This window comes from Rutidosis leptorrhynchoides, chromosome 4, assembly GCF_046630445.1.
Source record: "Rutidosis leptorrhynchoides isolate AG116_Rl617_1_P2 chromosome 4, CSIRO_AGI_Rlap_v1, whole genome shotgun sequence".
Lineage (NCBI taxonomy): Eukaryota > Viridiplantae > Streptophyta > Magnoliopsida > Asterales > Asteraceae > Rutidosis > Rutidosis leptorrhynchoides.
Genome location: NC_092336.1, coordinates 34,787,186 through 34,804,866, shown reverse-complemented (window position 1 = coordinate 34,804,866; position 17,681 = coordinate 34,787,186). Strand labels below are relative to the sequence as shown.

Genomic DNA, 17,681 nt, shown 5'->3' with positions numbered 1-17,681 from the left:
CCTTGCACTGGAACCAGAGTTAACATCGCCGTTAATTGATTTTTATGGGGTGTTAAACCTCTCCAACTTAATAGAACTGTTAAAAAAACTGCTCATCATCGGGAAAAAAATAAAGATGAATGGGTTTGGAAATATTAAAAAAAGGGCCAATATTCTTCAAAATCTCTTGTGAACCTTTTAAATGAAATTTCAACGGCTAATCGCGCTCCGGAAGATCCTACCTTAATTAACTCGCTGCTACCCCAAAAAGTTGGTATTTTCGTATGGCGAGCAAAACAAAATAAACTCTCCGTTAGATCGGAACTTAATAATCGAGGCATGAATCTACACACAATTAGATGCCCAGTGTGTGACGATGGAAATGAAACATTACAACATACAGTTTTGAAATGCACAAAAGCTTAAGAAATATGGGAGAGAGTTTATAAATGGTGGAACCTAGATAACTCTATGATCTTGAATATTGCTGAATTATCTAAAGCTGCAAACTCAAATTTTGAAACGACCACCGGTTCATCCATTTGAAAAGCAGTGGTATGGGTCACTAGTTATACTAATTGGAAATATCGTAATGACTACGTTTTTGGGAATGAAAAATTAAGTGGTCCAAAGATCTTATCCAATATCTAACTAAAAAGCTTTGAATGGATTTCGAGTCATTGGAAAAAAGGCATCTTGGATTGGCTAACGTGGATAACAAATCCGATGATATTCGATGCTAACCCAAATCCAAAAAAGGAATCGTCTAATCTCGCTTATGTTTTCATATTGAATGCGGTTAATAACAGATATTTCCTCTACACCTCTCCCGACCTGCTCGATAAAGCTAAAATGGGGTGACTTTGGTTTGCTTTGTCGCTGATCCCAGCACTGTGGCCTTTGTTATGCTAGCTTGTATAAGCAAGTCAAGCTCTAACGAGTGGGAAGTTTGAGCGTCTAGAGAGTGTCCTGTCATTTAGCTTCAGAGATAATCTTAATGTATACGTATATATAGCTTCGAGTTGTTTTCTTATTTTCAGTTAAAGCTGTGCAAATTTGGGCAACTTAGATCCGCGCTGTTGTAATTTCTTCCTTTATTCTAATAAAACTTCTTTGGCTTTACAAAAAAAAAAAAAAAAAAAAAAAAAAAAAAAAAAAATTTAACCAACCATTAACTTCTAATAATCACCTCACTCCTACCCATGGTTGGAGAACTCGGATCTCGGGGAGATTTCGTTTGGACATTTTTGGGGAGATCTCGACATCTCGAAAATTTCTCGAGAAGATCTCGGACATTGACTTACATTGACTTTTCAATTTTTTTTAATATAAACATAAATATATCTATAAATATTTGAATATTTATATATACTTTCATGAGATTTTACAAAAAAAATTCAAAAAATTAGTAAGAAAGCCCGAGAAATTACTAGATTTTGTGAGAAAATCCAAGATATGACCAAGAAAATTCTATAAATTGTGGCTTTGATCAAGTTTGACCCCGTTGCCTGAGAAATCTCGGGAGATGGACATCTCGTCTCGGCTGCCATCCAAAAATGAGATGTCGGGGAGAAATAAGGAGATTTACAACACTGCTCCTACCTTAATGTACTACTAATAAATATGAATAAAAGTTTTTTTTATCTTTTTATTTTTTTTTAATATATATATATATATATATATATATATATATATATATATATATATATATATATATATATATATATATATATATATATATATTCACCCTAAAAGCATCAATTAGACAATTCCTATTTTTATTGTTAACTACTCACATTCCATTATATGAAAACTTTCAAGAATACATGACTAAGTTTTAGACAATTTTAAAACTCAAATATTTTGTCCCGCATGATAAGGATTGATAAAGGGTGACCTCGATACCGTCAAACTATTAGCTCTTTAGTCTAGTGATTAATTAATAACGTCAATTTAAAATACTTTTAATATATTTAATATTTAATTTATGCATAACATTCTTGTATTTTTTTTAGCGATTAAAATATCATGGTAAAGTTTGTTAGGATTTAGGACCCAACAATTAAGGTAATTTTCAAAGATTACCCACCCCACAATAGACAAACGAAGACAAAAACTAGAAAATTAAGAACACAATCATTTAACGTGGTTATATGTAATCAATGGTTGATTACTTTAATCCAGTGATCAAACTAGAGAGATTTTATTGATAGAATTTGTGATGAGTTACAATGAGATTATGGTCTACTTATAGGGAAACATTAAACCTAAAACTTTGTTACACAAGTTTAACTTAGTCTTCAAGTACAAGAAACATTCCATAAATATCAACTCATTATCCCTTAAGTAAAACTTGTCTTCCAAGCTTGACTTGTTCTCTAAGCATTGACTTAATCTCCAAGTTAATTTTACATTGTTTACTTTTTTGTTTAATCTACTTCACACATCCAACAACACATCCAACAAGGTTAAGTTGATATACAAAACCACAATTAGAAAGCTCTTTATAACTATAATTAAATCTTTAGTTACTAGTACCTCCATTGCATTAAGTGTGTTTACTTAATTTTACATCAATTTTAAAAAATCTTACTAACTTTATTATTTACAAATTAGAAATCTTTTCTCTTCAAAATAATTTTTTGAATTGATTAAAATATAAAGTGAATTTATAAAATAAAATATTTCATATTAATAATAATAATAATAATAATAATAATAATAATAATAATAATAATAATAATAATAATAATAATAATGTGAACATATGTAATGGAACATATGATCGAGTATTAATTATTATTTTCATCAATATTTAATAAAAACAACAAGAATTAATTATGACATGTGTCACGTGACACACAAGTATTCCCATGTGACTTCTTTCTTTTTTGGAGTGATCTATAAATACCGAACCTGCATATCATATTCTGGACATAACTAAATCCTCTCGTACACCACTTCATTCTCCTATATTTCTTTTCTACTATCAGAAAAATTAATTAATAATTAAAAAAAAAAACAAACTTTCTAATGTTAGCAACTATAACCCGGCCTTGATCAAACATCGAATCATGGTGGCTAAGCTCCTACTCTTGACCGCAATTTACCATCTAATCGTGATCGTTGGATCAATCGATCACCATCTTTTAGTCGAAACAACCAGCACTCACTTGAGCATCAACAAAACCGAAATGGAATCAGTATCAAGGGATTTTGGAAATATAAAAATTACCCAACCGGGAGCAATACTACATCCTAGTTCGACTCAAGACATCGTGAATCTTTTGAAACTCGCTTACGAATCTCCTGAAGGATTCGTAGTGTCAGCAAGAGGCCATGGCCATTCAATAAATGGCCAAGCTCAGGTGGGTGAAAATGGAGTTGTGGTACAAATGAGCGGGACTTCACTAGGTCCCGCACCAATTGTTTTAGAGAAATTGATGTATGTTGATGTGTGGGGTGGTGAACTTTGGATTGATGTGTTAAAGTCTACGTTAAAATATGGACTGGCACCAAAATCATGGACTGATTACTTGTACCTTTCTGTTGGTGGTACAATATCTAATGCGGGAATTAGTGGTCAAGCTTTTAATCATGGACCTCAAATTAGTAATATTCATGAGCTTGAAGTCGTCATCGGTACGTACCTTACCTTTTTTCTATAAAAAAAATATTATACTAATTTTACGCGTGAAAGCTATAAACTTTGGCAGTTTTCTTACATGAGAATTGCATTGCAGCCATTGCTATTTGCTATAACGTGAATATTAAATATAAATGTAGCAAGTCATTTTCCAAAATTTAAGCACCGTACCCTTTTAGACTTTAAGTCTTTAATAATGTCCATAATAACATTATTATTAATTTTTCTAATCGTAGTCTTAAAAACTCTACTTAAGACAATTATGTACGAATAATTACTTGTAAAAAAGGTTGGTAATAATTTAATTTTCAGAAGTTAGTATAATGGTTACTAACAAGTTATAAAATCATTTAAGCATTAGTTTTAAAGATGATCTTTAAGGTTATGTTTAAAAAATTATTTTGTTTTTTATATTAAAGGTATAATTAATAAAACGTTCAAATTGGATTTGAAATGAAAATGTTTGTGATTTGTGTAAGTGCAGGAAAAGGTGAGGTGGTGACATGCGCAGAGGATAAAAACTCGGAATTATTTCATGCGGTTTTGGGAGGATTAGGACAATTTGGAATTATCACAAGGGCTAGAATTGCATTGGAGCCTTCCCCTCAAAGGGTATGTAAATATGTCATTTTCTACTAACTTGAATTTTTTTTGAACGGCAAGCTCTACTAACTTGAATTAATTTGTAAGAATTTGATTTAATTTAATAGTTACATTTTGGATATATCTAAAGATATATGGTTTCAAGGTTTATTGTTAACATTCATAAAATAATGTACGTTTTGATTAATTATTACTTTCTCCGTCCCATCTTAAGTGTCCACTGTTGACTTTTCAAAGTCTTTTTTTGTCAACTTTAACTGTAAATATTTTTATTTGTGCTATATAATATTTGATGGAAATTATATGAATGAATTGAGTTTTAAATGTGTTTTCATTCCATATAATTTTCATCAAATATTATACAACACAAATAGAATTATTTACGGTCAAAATTGAAAAAGAAAGACTTTGAAAAGTCAACAATTGACACTTAAGATAGGACGAAGTGAGTAATTTTCAAGTGACATATGATGATATAATATAATATACTCTATGTGTTAATGACAACCTTTAACATCATGTTTAAGAAAAATCCTTATGTTTAATCATTATTATTGTTCAAAAATTTATATTATAATTTTGACTTGGTTAGGTCAAACAAAGTCTTTTAAAAATCTTATTCTTTTGGTATATTCTGTGTACATATATATATATATATATATATATATATATATATATATATATATATATATATATATATATATATATATATATATTTCAAAAGTTCAAACGAGAATCAATAAAATAGCACCATTAAATTACAAGGTTTTTCAAATGTGAGTAAGTTGAATCACATAAAAATATTGATGAAGAATAAGATTGAAAAAAAATAGTTTAAAAACCCTATAATTTAACTATATAATCAAATATATAATTTTTCGTTCACATGCTCATATGTGTTTGTGTAACATGAGAACATTTTATATAATTCACATTTGAACATGTAATTTGTGGTTGTGAACATTTCTTTGTCAATGATATGAACATTAGACAACAGTTATATGCAATTTGTTGAATATAAATGCATAAAAATCATGTAATTAAAGAGTTCTCGTATTTTTTGTGGTTCTCGTTAGAACCTGCCTATATATATATATATATATATATATATATATATATATATATATATATATATATATATATATATATATATATATATATATATTAATAAATCAAAGGTGCACAATGAAGAAAAAATATAGCAGCATGTGTCATTTTAGGTGCATTTTCTCAAATTTGTGTCTTTGTACGATATTTGATCTGCGTATTTGTAATAAGCGTTTATTTATATAAATGAAAATCAAAAATGTATGTATATCATAGATGATAAAGATGAATTGTAGAATTTTTTTTTTTTTTTAGAACGGCGATGAATTGTAGAAATTTCTTTATATGTGCATCTTAAAAATATAAAATATATATTTAAAAAAATATATTCCCTACGTCCCATAATATGTGTCCTGTTGTGATTTTTTAAAGTCAATATTTATCAACTTTGACCTCAAATATATTTATTTGTGATATATAAAAGTAGTTGATGAAACTTATATCAATAAAAAATATATTTAAAACCTAATTGACTCATATAATTTTCATCAAATATTATATAATACAAACAGATATATTTAAAGTCAAAGTCGAGAAATAAATTAAGACACTGAAAAGTTAAAATATAACACTTATTATCGAACGGATGAAGTATTTCTTAAAAGTATTAGGTACATTGTATGCAATGACCAAGCATTGACTTTTACTAGGTAGTAAATCGGTTACTAAAACTTATTAACATTGAAATTAATAGTTTAATTGAATTAAATCGAAAATAATACCTAACTTGTGTATCTTAATTTCGTGATAATGAAGTGTTGTTTGCTTTAAAAAAAAAAAAAATTAAGAATAGCTAACTTGTACCTTTAATTAGGATATAATATAAGAACTGTTAAATTCATTCAAACTTACTAGTGTTATAACATAATAATCATTTAATAAACTCCTTATATTATTATGTGTGTATTTATATTCATTACGGATAGTATAATTATGGTAGGTTTTGGTTCAATAATTATTTTTTATCATGTGCTATATAGAGCATGTGGTAGAAAATTCCTAAATGGAATTGGAAAGTATTTAAATTAATACGGAGTACATTATAATGGTATTGATACTTTATAGCTTCTTCACATCTATAACCTAGATATACGTTCCAACATCTAAATTATTCTTTAATAACTTTAGCAAATTCTACTCATATTCTTTCTTACTTCTTAGAAATTAACAATAGAGTAGTGATACAATCACATAAATTTTACACGAACTTTTACTTCCATTGTCAATTAATTTATACCAACTAAATCATTTACGAGTAATTATTTTTCCCACATAATGATAAATATTCACGCTCTTCCTCTAGACTGATACGTTCATTTTGTAAACCTATTATTGAAAAACTTTTATGATCGAACTTATCATTTCTCTTTAATTAACAGTTATATATATGTGTCTATCTATGGTGTCTATCATTCAGGTGAGATGGATCCGGATATTGTATTCAAATTTTTCGGGTTTTACTCATGATCAAGAGTACCTTATCTCCCTCCATGGTCAACCAAGGTCAAAAAAGTTTGACTATATTGAAGGTTTTGTTATTGTGGATGAAGGTTTAATCAACAATTGGAGGTCCTCTTTTTTCTCTCCAAGCAACCCTATCAAAATCTCATCCATTGCTGCTGATCATGGCAACGTCTTATACTGCCTTGAAATCACCAAGAACTATTACCATCACTCCGACCCCGAATCTATCAATCAGGTGCGTAATAAAAAATATACTATACAAATGAACTATAGATTTGAGTTTGATTAGTTGTCTTGTTCAGTTTCTAGATAGAAACACTTTCTTATAGAGAGATAATTAAGAAAATGTATACGATCTGACGGATTTCAAATGTCCTCATAATGGAGGCCCGGGCGTCCTGTTCATAGGTGAGGATTAAGACTTAACCTCCATATAACACGCGTTGTGACCTAATTGGCAAGTCAACCCCTTAAGTCCTGAAATTAACGGGTCAATCCTGAATGTTCGGAACATAGGTTTATGAGGCATCTTGAATGGATGGCGTACACCGCCACGTCATACAAGGCTTTTATATGTTGGACGATGCTCAAGGGCTTAAGTGTACACTGTAAGCATTTCATCGTGGTCACGGCCTGATAGAGTGATAGCTTTTATTCATGTTTACGAACGTTTTATTCCTTGAACGGCTTGTTCTCTGGAATCTTATACGCTAAACGGATGGCGTATCATTAACTAACATAAGTATTATTAAATTGAAAAATTATTAAAGCAAATTGGAGATCATCCACTCAGCAAATAGTTACTAGTAGCTAATAATGCAATTTGCAGCTGAAGTAAAGTGTTTGATAGATTTTTTCATTTATTTTATTGCCATTCTTTTTGTGTGTTTTTATTAAAATAATGAGTTTATACTATTTTATATTTTATGCAGGAAGTGGAAGCTTTGTTAAAGAAGTTAAATTATATACCAGAATCAGTGTTCACCACTGACCTTCCATATGTAGATTTCTTGAACCGGGTTCACAAAGCAGAGTTGAAACTCCGGTCCAAGGGCTTATGGGATGTACCCCACCCATGGCTTAATTTGTTTGTACCCAAATCAAGAATCGATGATTTTAACAAAGGAGTGTTCAAGGGCATTTTGGGAAATAAAACTAGTGGGCCCATTCTCATATACCCTATGAACAAAAATAAGTAAGGATATAGCAATCATCCATGTATAAATAGTATCCCTATGATGTTATACAATATTATGGTGTTTCATGCATATCTACATGACATATGTAGATCATATGTCTTTGTACTTTGACCATGCATCTAACATGATAAAAGTATATATACCAGTAGCTTATGATAGGATCATTTGATAACTTGTACCTTATGCGTCCCTAGTTATACATGCTAATCTTGATTGCTTACGTGTAGGTGGGATGAGGAGACTTCGGTTGTGACGCCAAACGAGGACGTATTTTATTTGGTAGCTTTACTAAGATCCGCATTGCATAGCAGTGATAAAGCACAAACACTAGAACGCTTAAGTGATGAAAATCGTCAAATTTTGAGCTTCTGTAAAGATCAAAATATCGGTGTCAAGCAGTATTTACCGCATTACACCACACAACAAGAGTGGATTGATCATCATGGCGAAAAATGGCATAAATTTAGCAAGAGGAAAATGGAGTTTGATCCTCGTCATATATTAGCAACGGGTCAAAGAATATTTGTGCCTGATTTTAATTCTAAGACGAGAACATCTTAGTGATAGGAGAAATTTAAAGGAAATAAGCATAAAATTAAGGGGAAGAATTATAGTACATAAAGATAGATAGTATGTAGATCAGAACTGACCATTATTATTTTCATTATTGATATAATGTTTTTAGTTTTGGTAACATCTTATTTTTTGCCGGTTATCACAAAATAATGTTTGCGGCTTTCATTAATGTCATTTGTCAAAGGGAGGTGATACTTACACATCAATTTTTATATTATACACACTTTTTAATTATAATTATGTCCCTAAATTTATCTAGGTAATTGATATTGTAATTAAGGGTACAATAATAAGTTAGGTGTCTATGGATCAAAACTGATGTGTTGATGTGTGAGTATCACCTCACGGCTAAAAGATAACAGGGATATGGCCAGCACTTTATGGTAGCTCGTTTGGTGATGCAGTCAAGCCCAAATAATGTATTGTTAAACTTCATAGCACAAGATTTGGGCTAAAGCCCAATAATATTATGCAACCTAATAACATTTTGATTTATGGAAAAATTGTTATTGTTACTGAGTACTAATTATTTAAGAATTTTTCCTAATGATTTTAACGGTTGTTATTAAGAGATTAGGAAATGAAAGAAAGACATATATATTAACAAAAATCAATCACTTTCTAAAAAGATAGTCACTCCATGTACCACCATTTTTTGTATTAATTAATTGTTAATAACAATAATGACAACTAAGGGTTTAAATTAGAAAAATCACTATTTAATCATTCATTTTTGACACTTTAAATTGTTTTACTCACGACTCAAATTTTTAATTCTCAAAAACTTAGTGACTAAACGTATAAAAAAACTTAGTGACTTAAAATGTTGAGGACAATTTGTCGAATCGAAAGTTATACCTCGTGTAAACCTCATAAACATTAATGTTGTAGTCAAGTTGTAATTAAGTTGTTAGTTTTAACGGCAGCTGTGAGTCACTGACGTAGTTTGAACGTGATTTTGGAACCCACTAACTAGATCATTTCTCAGGACGAATCAATACAGTCTGACCGCCTCTAAGAAGGAAACCCTCACGATGAATCCATACGGGCATGGGCGGAAATATTAAGGGGCAAGGGGGGGCGTCCGCCCCCAGTGAATTTTTAATTCTTAGTGCAAAAATTTTGAATTTTTCGATTTTGCCCCGAACGAAAATTTTTTTGCCCCAAAGTCTTCATATTTTGCCCCCAAACTCTCCATATTTTGTTAAAAAAACCTTCAAATTTTGCCCCAAACAACCATATTTTGGCCAAAAAACCTTCAAATTTTGTCCAAAAATATTCATATTTTGCCTTAAAACCTCTGTATTTTGACCAAAAAAATTGCTACGTTTTCTAAAAAATTTTCGCCCCCAGTGAAAACAATTCTTGCTTCCGCCACTGCATACGGGATCGTGTGTTTTAAACCCTCTGGATAATGCTCAAACACACACGCCCAGAAATCACTTAAATATACATATTTTAATTTTCATTTGTAATCCACTAAATTTAAATAAAATCCCTTTACTCCAAAAGAAAACTCTAGAATTGACACTTTCTCCTTTCACTTATTCCATCTCATTCCTTTTCACTAGATAAAAAATCAAGGCAAAATTACATGAAAAGTGGTGTGTACCAAATTGCAAGTTTAGGCTTTTTGCAAATTGTTATTATAATCACTTATTGATTGGATCGTTTGTTTAACTTTTAATGTTTACTAGAGCCCTTTTCGTTTGGATTTATTGTTGTTATATGTTATTCCTTTCGTCCTAATTTTTCAATTTTGTTTTTGTTTTTATTTTACAAATATACTAAATTAATAGTCTAATAAGGCAAAATTCGTTCGTAAACAAAAAATGTAACTAAAAAGAATGAGTGATGATATTTTCAATTTGATATTTGACAAATTCATTAAATTAGTTGCATCTTGTACTGTACAAACTGATAATGTATAGAGATGAGTGGATTAATCAAATATTGAAGTAAAATATCATCACTCAATATGAATAGGTAAAGGGTTCGGAAGTCAAGGGCATACAACGTGGTGGTAACATGGTAAAACGTGGTGGTAACATGGTAAAACTTGGTCTTTTAATGTAGAGGTTAAAGGTTTGATTCCATACAGCTAAAAATGATTTGCTCTTCTGTTCACTGAGTTCGGGTAGGGTAAAAAAAGTTGGATAATAGGTTTAAAAAAAATGAATAAGCAAAATTGAGAAGTTAATAAAAAGTTACCATGTTTAAAGTCTTACCCCTTCTTTCGGAAAAAAAAAAAAAAAAAGAATAGCAGTTCTTGAGCAATGTTGAGGTTAACAATTTCCCGTTTTCCGGCGATATCGCCGGCAACTTTGTCAGCACCGTTTCCTGCGACGGCCTTCACGGTTTATCCTCCACCTTCAACTCTCTACAACACTCTTCGTTACTCACTCTTCTTTAGCTCCGATTCTCACTCTAATTCCACCGTCGATTTCACTCCAGAACCCTCACCATCAAAACAGGTAACCTAACTTCTCTAACCTAATCAATTTTGTATATCTAAACCTTCATATTCATTGATTAATAATAACTGATAACCATATAATTTTATGATTTTAGGGTAATCTGAAATCTGGATTATATCTAGTAGGTACTCCAATCGGTAATCTAGAAGATATAACCTTAAGGTACTACCTGCATTTTGTTAGTTTAGAACTTGTTGAAAGTGAATAAATATTTATAGATGACTACAAACTTATTAATCAGTAAAGTATATTTCTATTGTAAGTAAAAAAAATTATGACAAATATGCGAGTGTTAATTGATTGATATATTTGGGTAAATGCAGAGCGTTGCGTGTATTGAAATCGGCCGATGTGATACTTGCAGAGGATACGAGACATTCGGGGAAACTACTTCAACATTACAGTATTAAAACTCCTCTTGTAAGCTCATGTAATTATATTAGAAAAATGCAGTGTTGTTTGGTTATTTGTGTTGTTCTTATTTTACAATTTAGTTTTATAGCTAAGCTATCACAAGTTTAATGAGGCACAAAGAGAGCAATCGATATTGAAGAGACTGAATGATGGCGAGATTGTCGCGCTTATCAGTGATGCTGGGACTCCCGGAATCAGTGATCCGGGCTCCGAACTGGTGTGTGTATAACACTATATCTGTATATTGTTTTGTATTTTTTTTTACAAATGACTACCTTAGGGTTAGGATGTTGTTTGAATACTCATGAAATCATATAGTTAGTTGCAAACTTGCAATGAAACAAGATTTAGGAGATAGTGTTTAGGTCTTCTTTTGCTGTTTGATTTTATACAGTAATATAATAAAATTATCAGCAGGGTGATTATTGACGAGATTACTTCATAAAATGACTAAGAATAAAAGTTTTCTTGAAAAAAATAATAATTATGGGATATGAGAGTGATGGTGCGTTTGATAAAACTGAATGATTAAGCGCTGACCAGTTCATAATCTGAATAATTCAATGGTTCTGAATGAATTTGCTTTTGAATTACAATAACTTGTTTGATATTCATTTTCAATGAATAATGTGAATGACGTAAAATTACCTTTTTAACCATTGACATGAATAACAATTACAATATAGTTGCTTAATAAGTGTTCTTGATATAATATAAAGAGAATGTTACATTAATTTTAGGTGTTTAAGGATTATGAAAGAATTCCCGCTCTGAATGGTTTAGCACATGCTTCTGAACCATTTAGAACCAATTCAGAGGTAAGAAACAAACGCGCTGAATGCCGAATGATTTAGCATTCAGCGCTGAACCATTCAAGTAAGAGAGCAAGCGAACCCTAAAGGTCTCTCAAATTAAGCTAAAACAAAGAGTGTGATTAGGTTATAATTTTGTTTACCACTAGCCAACTAGTTTTAGTGTAGATACTATGAACATGATATGCCTAAAATTGACCGTTTGACCACTAAAATAGTTAGATGCTAGAAGCACGATTAACTGTTTGTCTATTAAAACGTTAAAAACTGATAGCTGAGATCGTAAATTGCAATAATTAGTTTCAGAGCACAAATCTGAACAATGATTGCTGTCAATGTATAAGCTTATACAGTTTTATAAGTGCAGGCAAAGTTGTGTGTGGAAGCAAATATTTCGGTCATACCGATACCAGGGCCTTGTGCATTTGTGTCTGCTCTTTCAGCCTCAGGTTTGTCAACAGTTGAGTTTGCATTTGGTAAGTCACTTCTACACTTTATTCTAATTATTCAACATCAAATATATTTTTTATCCACAAGTTCTGCTTTAATGTTACTAATGTATACTCGTAATAATTTGTGTAGTTGGGTTTCTTCCCAAAAATGCAAGTGCGAGAAGGGACAGACTAACGGTTTCTGCAAATGAAGCAGCTACCCAAATATTTTATGTTCCTCCACACAAGCTTTCACAATTTCTTGAAGAATGTTCGGACCTTTTTAGTGAAACTAGGTAAACTTTAGCAGTTAATATGTCATTTAATTTAATTGATTAATCGATTCGATACCATATCCTTAGGTTTTCAAAAGACGTAAAGTCCTTGATGCAAGTTTTTTTTCTTTTTCTCTTTCTTTTTGATAAGGTTATGTTATGCAATTAAATTAGTTCTGTTATTTATTCTTATGTAAAATGCAGACGATGTGTGATGGCACGTGAGATCACCAAAATGCATGAAGAGGTGAGTGTATGTGAAGAGATTTTAATATTCTTTTGTAACTCTCCATTGACCTTACGATAAATATCTATTATTTTCGTTTGAAGAAAATTAATCGTAAATTATTATTACTACATTCATGTCTGAGCAGATTTGTTTCATGACTAAGTATATTTTTGACAACGGGTCAAATCAGACATAAATTCACCATTTATGTGAATGGGCCAATTTGGGTTTCAAATGGGTCAAGTTGAAGGACTTATCTTAAAAAGAAAGAAACAAGCTGAAACATAAAAGCAATGCCTGAAATCTTTTAAATCATGTGTTATAAAAAATCAGGTTATCTTTGAATTATATTGGCTATGTATACATATCTGGCCACAAAGTTTTTTTTAAAAAAAAAAAAAAAAAACTTAAATTGGATAAAAAGTTGACCCTTTGATCCATTAAACAACGGCTATTTCCATGTTTCTTTCATGATGACAGCCATGTAGGTTAAGAAATTCATTTACTTGTCAAGCTAATGCTAAAAATTCTGAACATATATCTTACAAAACGGGTTAGTATATATTATATGATTATGATTATTATTAATAAATACATGTATATGTTCATTAGTTTTGGCGAGGTACTTTATGTGAAGCGAAAGCAGCATTCTTAGATCGGCAGCCAAAGGGAGAAATCACATTTTTGATTGAAGGGAAGCCGCAATGTGAGATTGAAAATCCATCAGAGTCTCAATTGGAGAATGATCTGGAGTCGTTAATATCCAACGGTCACACTCTTTCTACGGTAGTAACTCATAATGCCTTTCCACGTAGCTAACTAATATTGAGAGCTCTTGAATCATAATTGGATTAAATAAGAGTTTTATTAATTTATTTATTTATTTATTTATTTTTTGTTCAGGCGGTCAAATTGGTAGCTGCAGGATCATCAATGAAGAAAAAAACGATATATTCAATTGCTTTAAAAAAATTCGGGAAGCAAACTGATGCAGTGGATGATGTAGACCGATCTGTATGACGTTAGTAAGGTGTATACCTGCTGGATGTTTTTTTTTTCCTGTTATAAGCTGCTGCAGGTAACTCGGAGCCTTTTATTTGAGTGGTAATTTTGGGTCAACTTCTGATTTTTGTAGTTCATGTTGTTAGGTTTGTCTTGTCTATTACTATATATAAAAGAATAAGATTTATAATATAATTAGTTTTATGAGCCCGTGCGTTGCACGAAGGTTGTACAATTAGTATTCGATAAAGTTGGTAATGATCAAATGTATAATACAGTTACACTGAAAAAATTAATTATTACTAATATTATTTTTATAGAGAGCATTAGTATTGAATATAAATTTTATAGAGAGCATTAGTATTGAATATAAAAGTGAGCTCGTGTATTACACGACAGTTGTATAAATTAGTATTCGATAACGTTAGTATTGATATATATTAAATGTATAAAATGATTACAATGAAAAAAAAATATTATTACTAATAACATTTGTATCGAAAATATTAGTATTGAATACTAACATATAGATTATGAGCCTGTTTATGTGACAGATTATGTATTTAAAAATATAAATATCGTAGTTTTTACTTATTAAAATATTAAATTTAATGAATATTAATTGAAATTTGAAATAATATTAGTGGATAATATATGAGTTCTTATTATATAATATTATAGATAAAAAATTATTTATTATGTGATAGCTATAAAAGTATTAATTATAAAATACAATAATTTAATCTATCTATATAAGAATATAATTCTATTATTATAATATAATGTTTAAAAGTCTCACTTTTTATATTATATTTATTACTAAAATTCACCATAAATATGTAAAGACTTTACTTAATACTCCTAAATGTATAATTATTACGTACATCTTTTTTTATAAATATATAGAAACTTTAAATTACATACCTTTAATTCTAGGGAGTTATTTTAGGGAGTTACCAAAATAACACATGGATTATTTAATTCAAATTAATTGATAAATTGACACATAAGATTATTGGCATGCATTTTATAATAATGTATAGTTGTATAGATATATTTATTATATGCCAATTATATTTATAGATATATTTATTATATGCCAATTATATTGTTTTGTGTATGAAATTATTATTATTATTTCTTGTTGATACTAGAAGTTAAAATCGGTGGTGGCTGTATTTGATGATTGATGGATTAAATTTAAAACAGATCCTTGTATACTCGTACATCAAGTAAACTACAGATATGATTTCAGCAAACATCGACATATGCAACCCTAACTCTTGTTATTTGAACACTTCATGTCTGTAAAATAAATAATTGATGTAAAAATCAGTATATATATATATATATATATATATATATATATATATATATATATATATATATATTTTTTTTTTTTTTTTTTTTTTTTTTTTTTTGAACAGCGATTGGGATCACCCGAGGGGGACTTTTAACCACCCGTTGCGATCATCTCCCGTTTCGACTATGCCGATGCAGCGATAAACCCCGCCCCCATCGCTGCCCGGGAGGAAACCTTGAAACCGATCGTAAAACCCCCCTCCCCTTTACTGAGACGACCCGTCCTAATCCATAAGGACGAATACAATAACATATGATTACATCGCGAGGTACTTGACCTCTATATGATACATTTTACAAACATTCCATTCGTTTTTAAAAGACAAACTTTCATTTACATCAAAAGTTGACGGCATGCATACTCTTTCATAATATATCCATCTATAATTGACTTAATAATAATCTTGATGAACTCGACGACTCGAATGCAACGTCTTTTGAAATATGTCATGACTGACTCCAAGTAATATCTCTAAGATGAGCAAATGCACAGCGGAAGGTTTCTTTCATACCTGAGAATAAACATGCTTTAAAGTGTCAACCAAAAGGTTGGTGAGTTCATTAGTTTAACATAGATAATCATTTTCACCATTTTAATAGATCACGAGATTTTCATTTCCATTTCTCATAAATATACATCCCATGCATAGAGACAAAAATTTCATTCATATGGATTGAACACATGGTAACCGACATTAACAATATGCATATAAGAATATCCCCTATCATTCCGGGAAATCCTTCGGACATGATATAAAACAACATCGAAGTACTAAAGCATCCGGTACTTTGGATGGGGTTCGTCGGACCCATAGATCTATCTTTAGGATTCGCGTCAATTAGGCGTGCACTAATTCTCAAAATTAGTGATGTTCCCTAATTCTTAGGCTACCAAGCTAAAAGGGGCATATTCGGCTTCGATCATTTAACCATATAATGTAGTTTCGATTACTTGTGTCTATTTCGTAAAACATTTATAAAAATTGCGTATGTATTCTCGGCCCAAAAATATAAAGGGTAAAAAGGCAAATGAAACTCACCTAATGTATTTTGTAGTAAAAATACATATGACTATATTGAACAATGCAGGGTTGGCCTCGGATTCACGAACCTATAACATTTGTATATATATTAAAACTTATAATCGTATTTGAATAAGTTTATATATTTTATTATTAATAATCATACTTGTTGAATTATGTGTTATATAGATAAATTTAATATATTTAATTTATGTATTTTATGTAACTAATATTTATCATTCTTTAGAATATGTTAATAATAATAAAAATATATTTTAGGGTTTATATATGATAACAATATATATTTATGTATTAACTGATACATTTTATATGTATATATAGTTTAGTATTTATCATTTTACTAATAACAATATAGTGATATGTAAAATTGATATTATTGTAATGTCTTTTTGTAGAAAAATATCCATTTGTATTGATACTGGTAATGATATGAATGATAAATATAATAATAGTAATAATAATAATAATAGCAATAATAATAATAATAACTATGAATATAATAATTTTACTACTAATAATACTAATGATAATAAGTTTAATAATAACAATACTAAATATCATATTAATAATAATAATGGTAATATTAGTAATAATACTTATGTTAATGATAACAGTAATAATAATAATATTAAAAATCATAAAATGATTCTAATACTAATATCTATGAAAATAACAATAGATTGTATTATTTTCATAATAATAATAATAATAATAATAATAATGATAATAACAATAATAGTTACTACATGTATTAGTAATAATAATAACAATAACGATAATTCTAATTCTAATACTTATAAGTATGGTAGTAATAATAATTTTAAGTATAATAACAATAACAATAATAATAAATTTCATAATAATAATAATAACAATAATAATAATAACAATAATAATAATAATTAGTAAGAAAACTACCTCAAAATGGTTTTCTAAAAGGAAATGTCTCAGGCCGAAATCGAACCCGAGACCTCTCGCATCCCAACACTAACTCTTTACCATTCTGCTATATATACTTTTCTGTTAATATACGATTTCTATTTATATTTATTATATAATTCT

The 17,681-nt window shown here is 29.6% G+C and overlaps 2 protein-coding genes across 2 annotated transcripts; both read left to right on the top strand.

Moving 5' to 3' along the window:
* Window positions 1-2,936: 2,936 nt before the first annotated feature.
* Window positions 2,937-8,685, top strand: LOC139839642 (cytokinin dehydrogenase 5-like). Its single transcript, XM_071829763.1, has 5 exons — window positions 2,937-3,621; window positions 4,110-4,237; window positions 6,753-7,034; window positions 7,732-7,994; window positions 8,226-8,685. The coding sequence occupies exons 1-5, from the start codon at window positions 3,054-3,056 to the stop codon at window positions 8,557-8,559; spliced, it is 1,575 nt and encodes a 524-aa protein (XP_071685864.1). The 5' UTR covers window positions 2,937-3,053; the 3' UTR covers window positions 8,560-8,685.
* Window positions 8,686-10,843: 2,158 nt separating this feature from the next.
* Window positions 10,844-14,404, top strand: LOC139843535 (uncharacterized). The gene is made up of 9 exons (XM_071833636.1): window positions 10,844-11,048; window positions 11,146-11,213; window positions 11,375-11,471; window positions 11,554-11,682; window positions 12,645-12,753; window positions 12,860-13,004; window positions 13,188-13,230; window positions 13,825-13,998; window positions 14,116-14,404. The coding sequence occupies exons 1-9, from the start codon at window positions 10,851-10,853 to the stop codon at window positions 14,230-14,232; spliced, it is 1,080 nt and encodes a 359-aa protein (XP_071689737.1). The 5' UTR covers window positions 10,844-10,850; the 3' UTR covers window positions 14,233-14,404.
* The last annotated feature ends 3,277 nt before the right edge of the window (window positions 14,405-17,681 follow it).

What these genes read in the sequence shown, in the direction of transcription:
- LOC139839642 (XM_071829763.1), top strand. Translation starts at nt 3,054, where the DNA reads ATGGTGGCTAAGCTCCTACTCTTGACCGCAATTTACCATCTAATCGTG. An exon ending in TGGAGCCTTCCCCTCAAAGG is followed by an intron (nt 4,238 to 6,752) that starts GTATGTAAATAT and finishes TCTATCATTCAG; the next exon opens with GTGAGATGGATCCGGATATT. An exon ending in TACCCTATGAACAAAAATAA is followed by an intron (nt 7,995 to 8,225) that starts GTAAGGATATAG and finishes GCTTACGTGTAG; the next exon opens with GTGGGATGAGGAGACTTCGG.
- LOC139843535 (XM_071833636.1), top strand. Translation starts at nt 10,851, where the DNA reads ATGTTGAGGTTAACAATTTCCCGTTTTCCGGCGATATCGCCGGCAACT. An exon ending in CTAGAAGATATAACCTTAAG is followed by an intron (nt 11,214 to 11,374) that starts GTACTACCTGCA and finishes GGGTAAATGCAG; the next exon opens with AGCGTTGCGTGTATTGAAAT. An exon ending in ACGGTCACACTCTTTCTACG is followed by an intron (nt 13,999 to 14,115) that starts GTAGTAACTCAT and finishes TTTTTTGTTCAG; the next exon opens with GCGGTCAAATTGGTAGCTGC.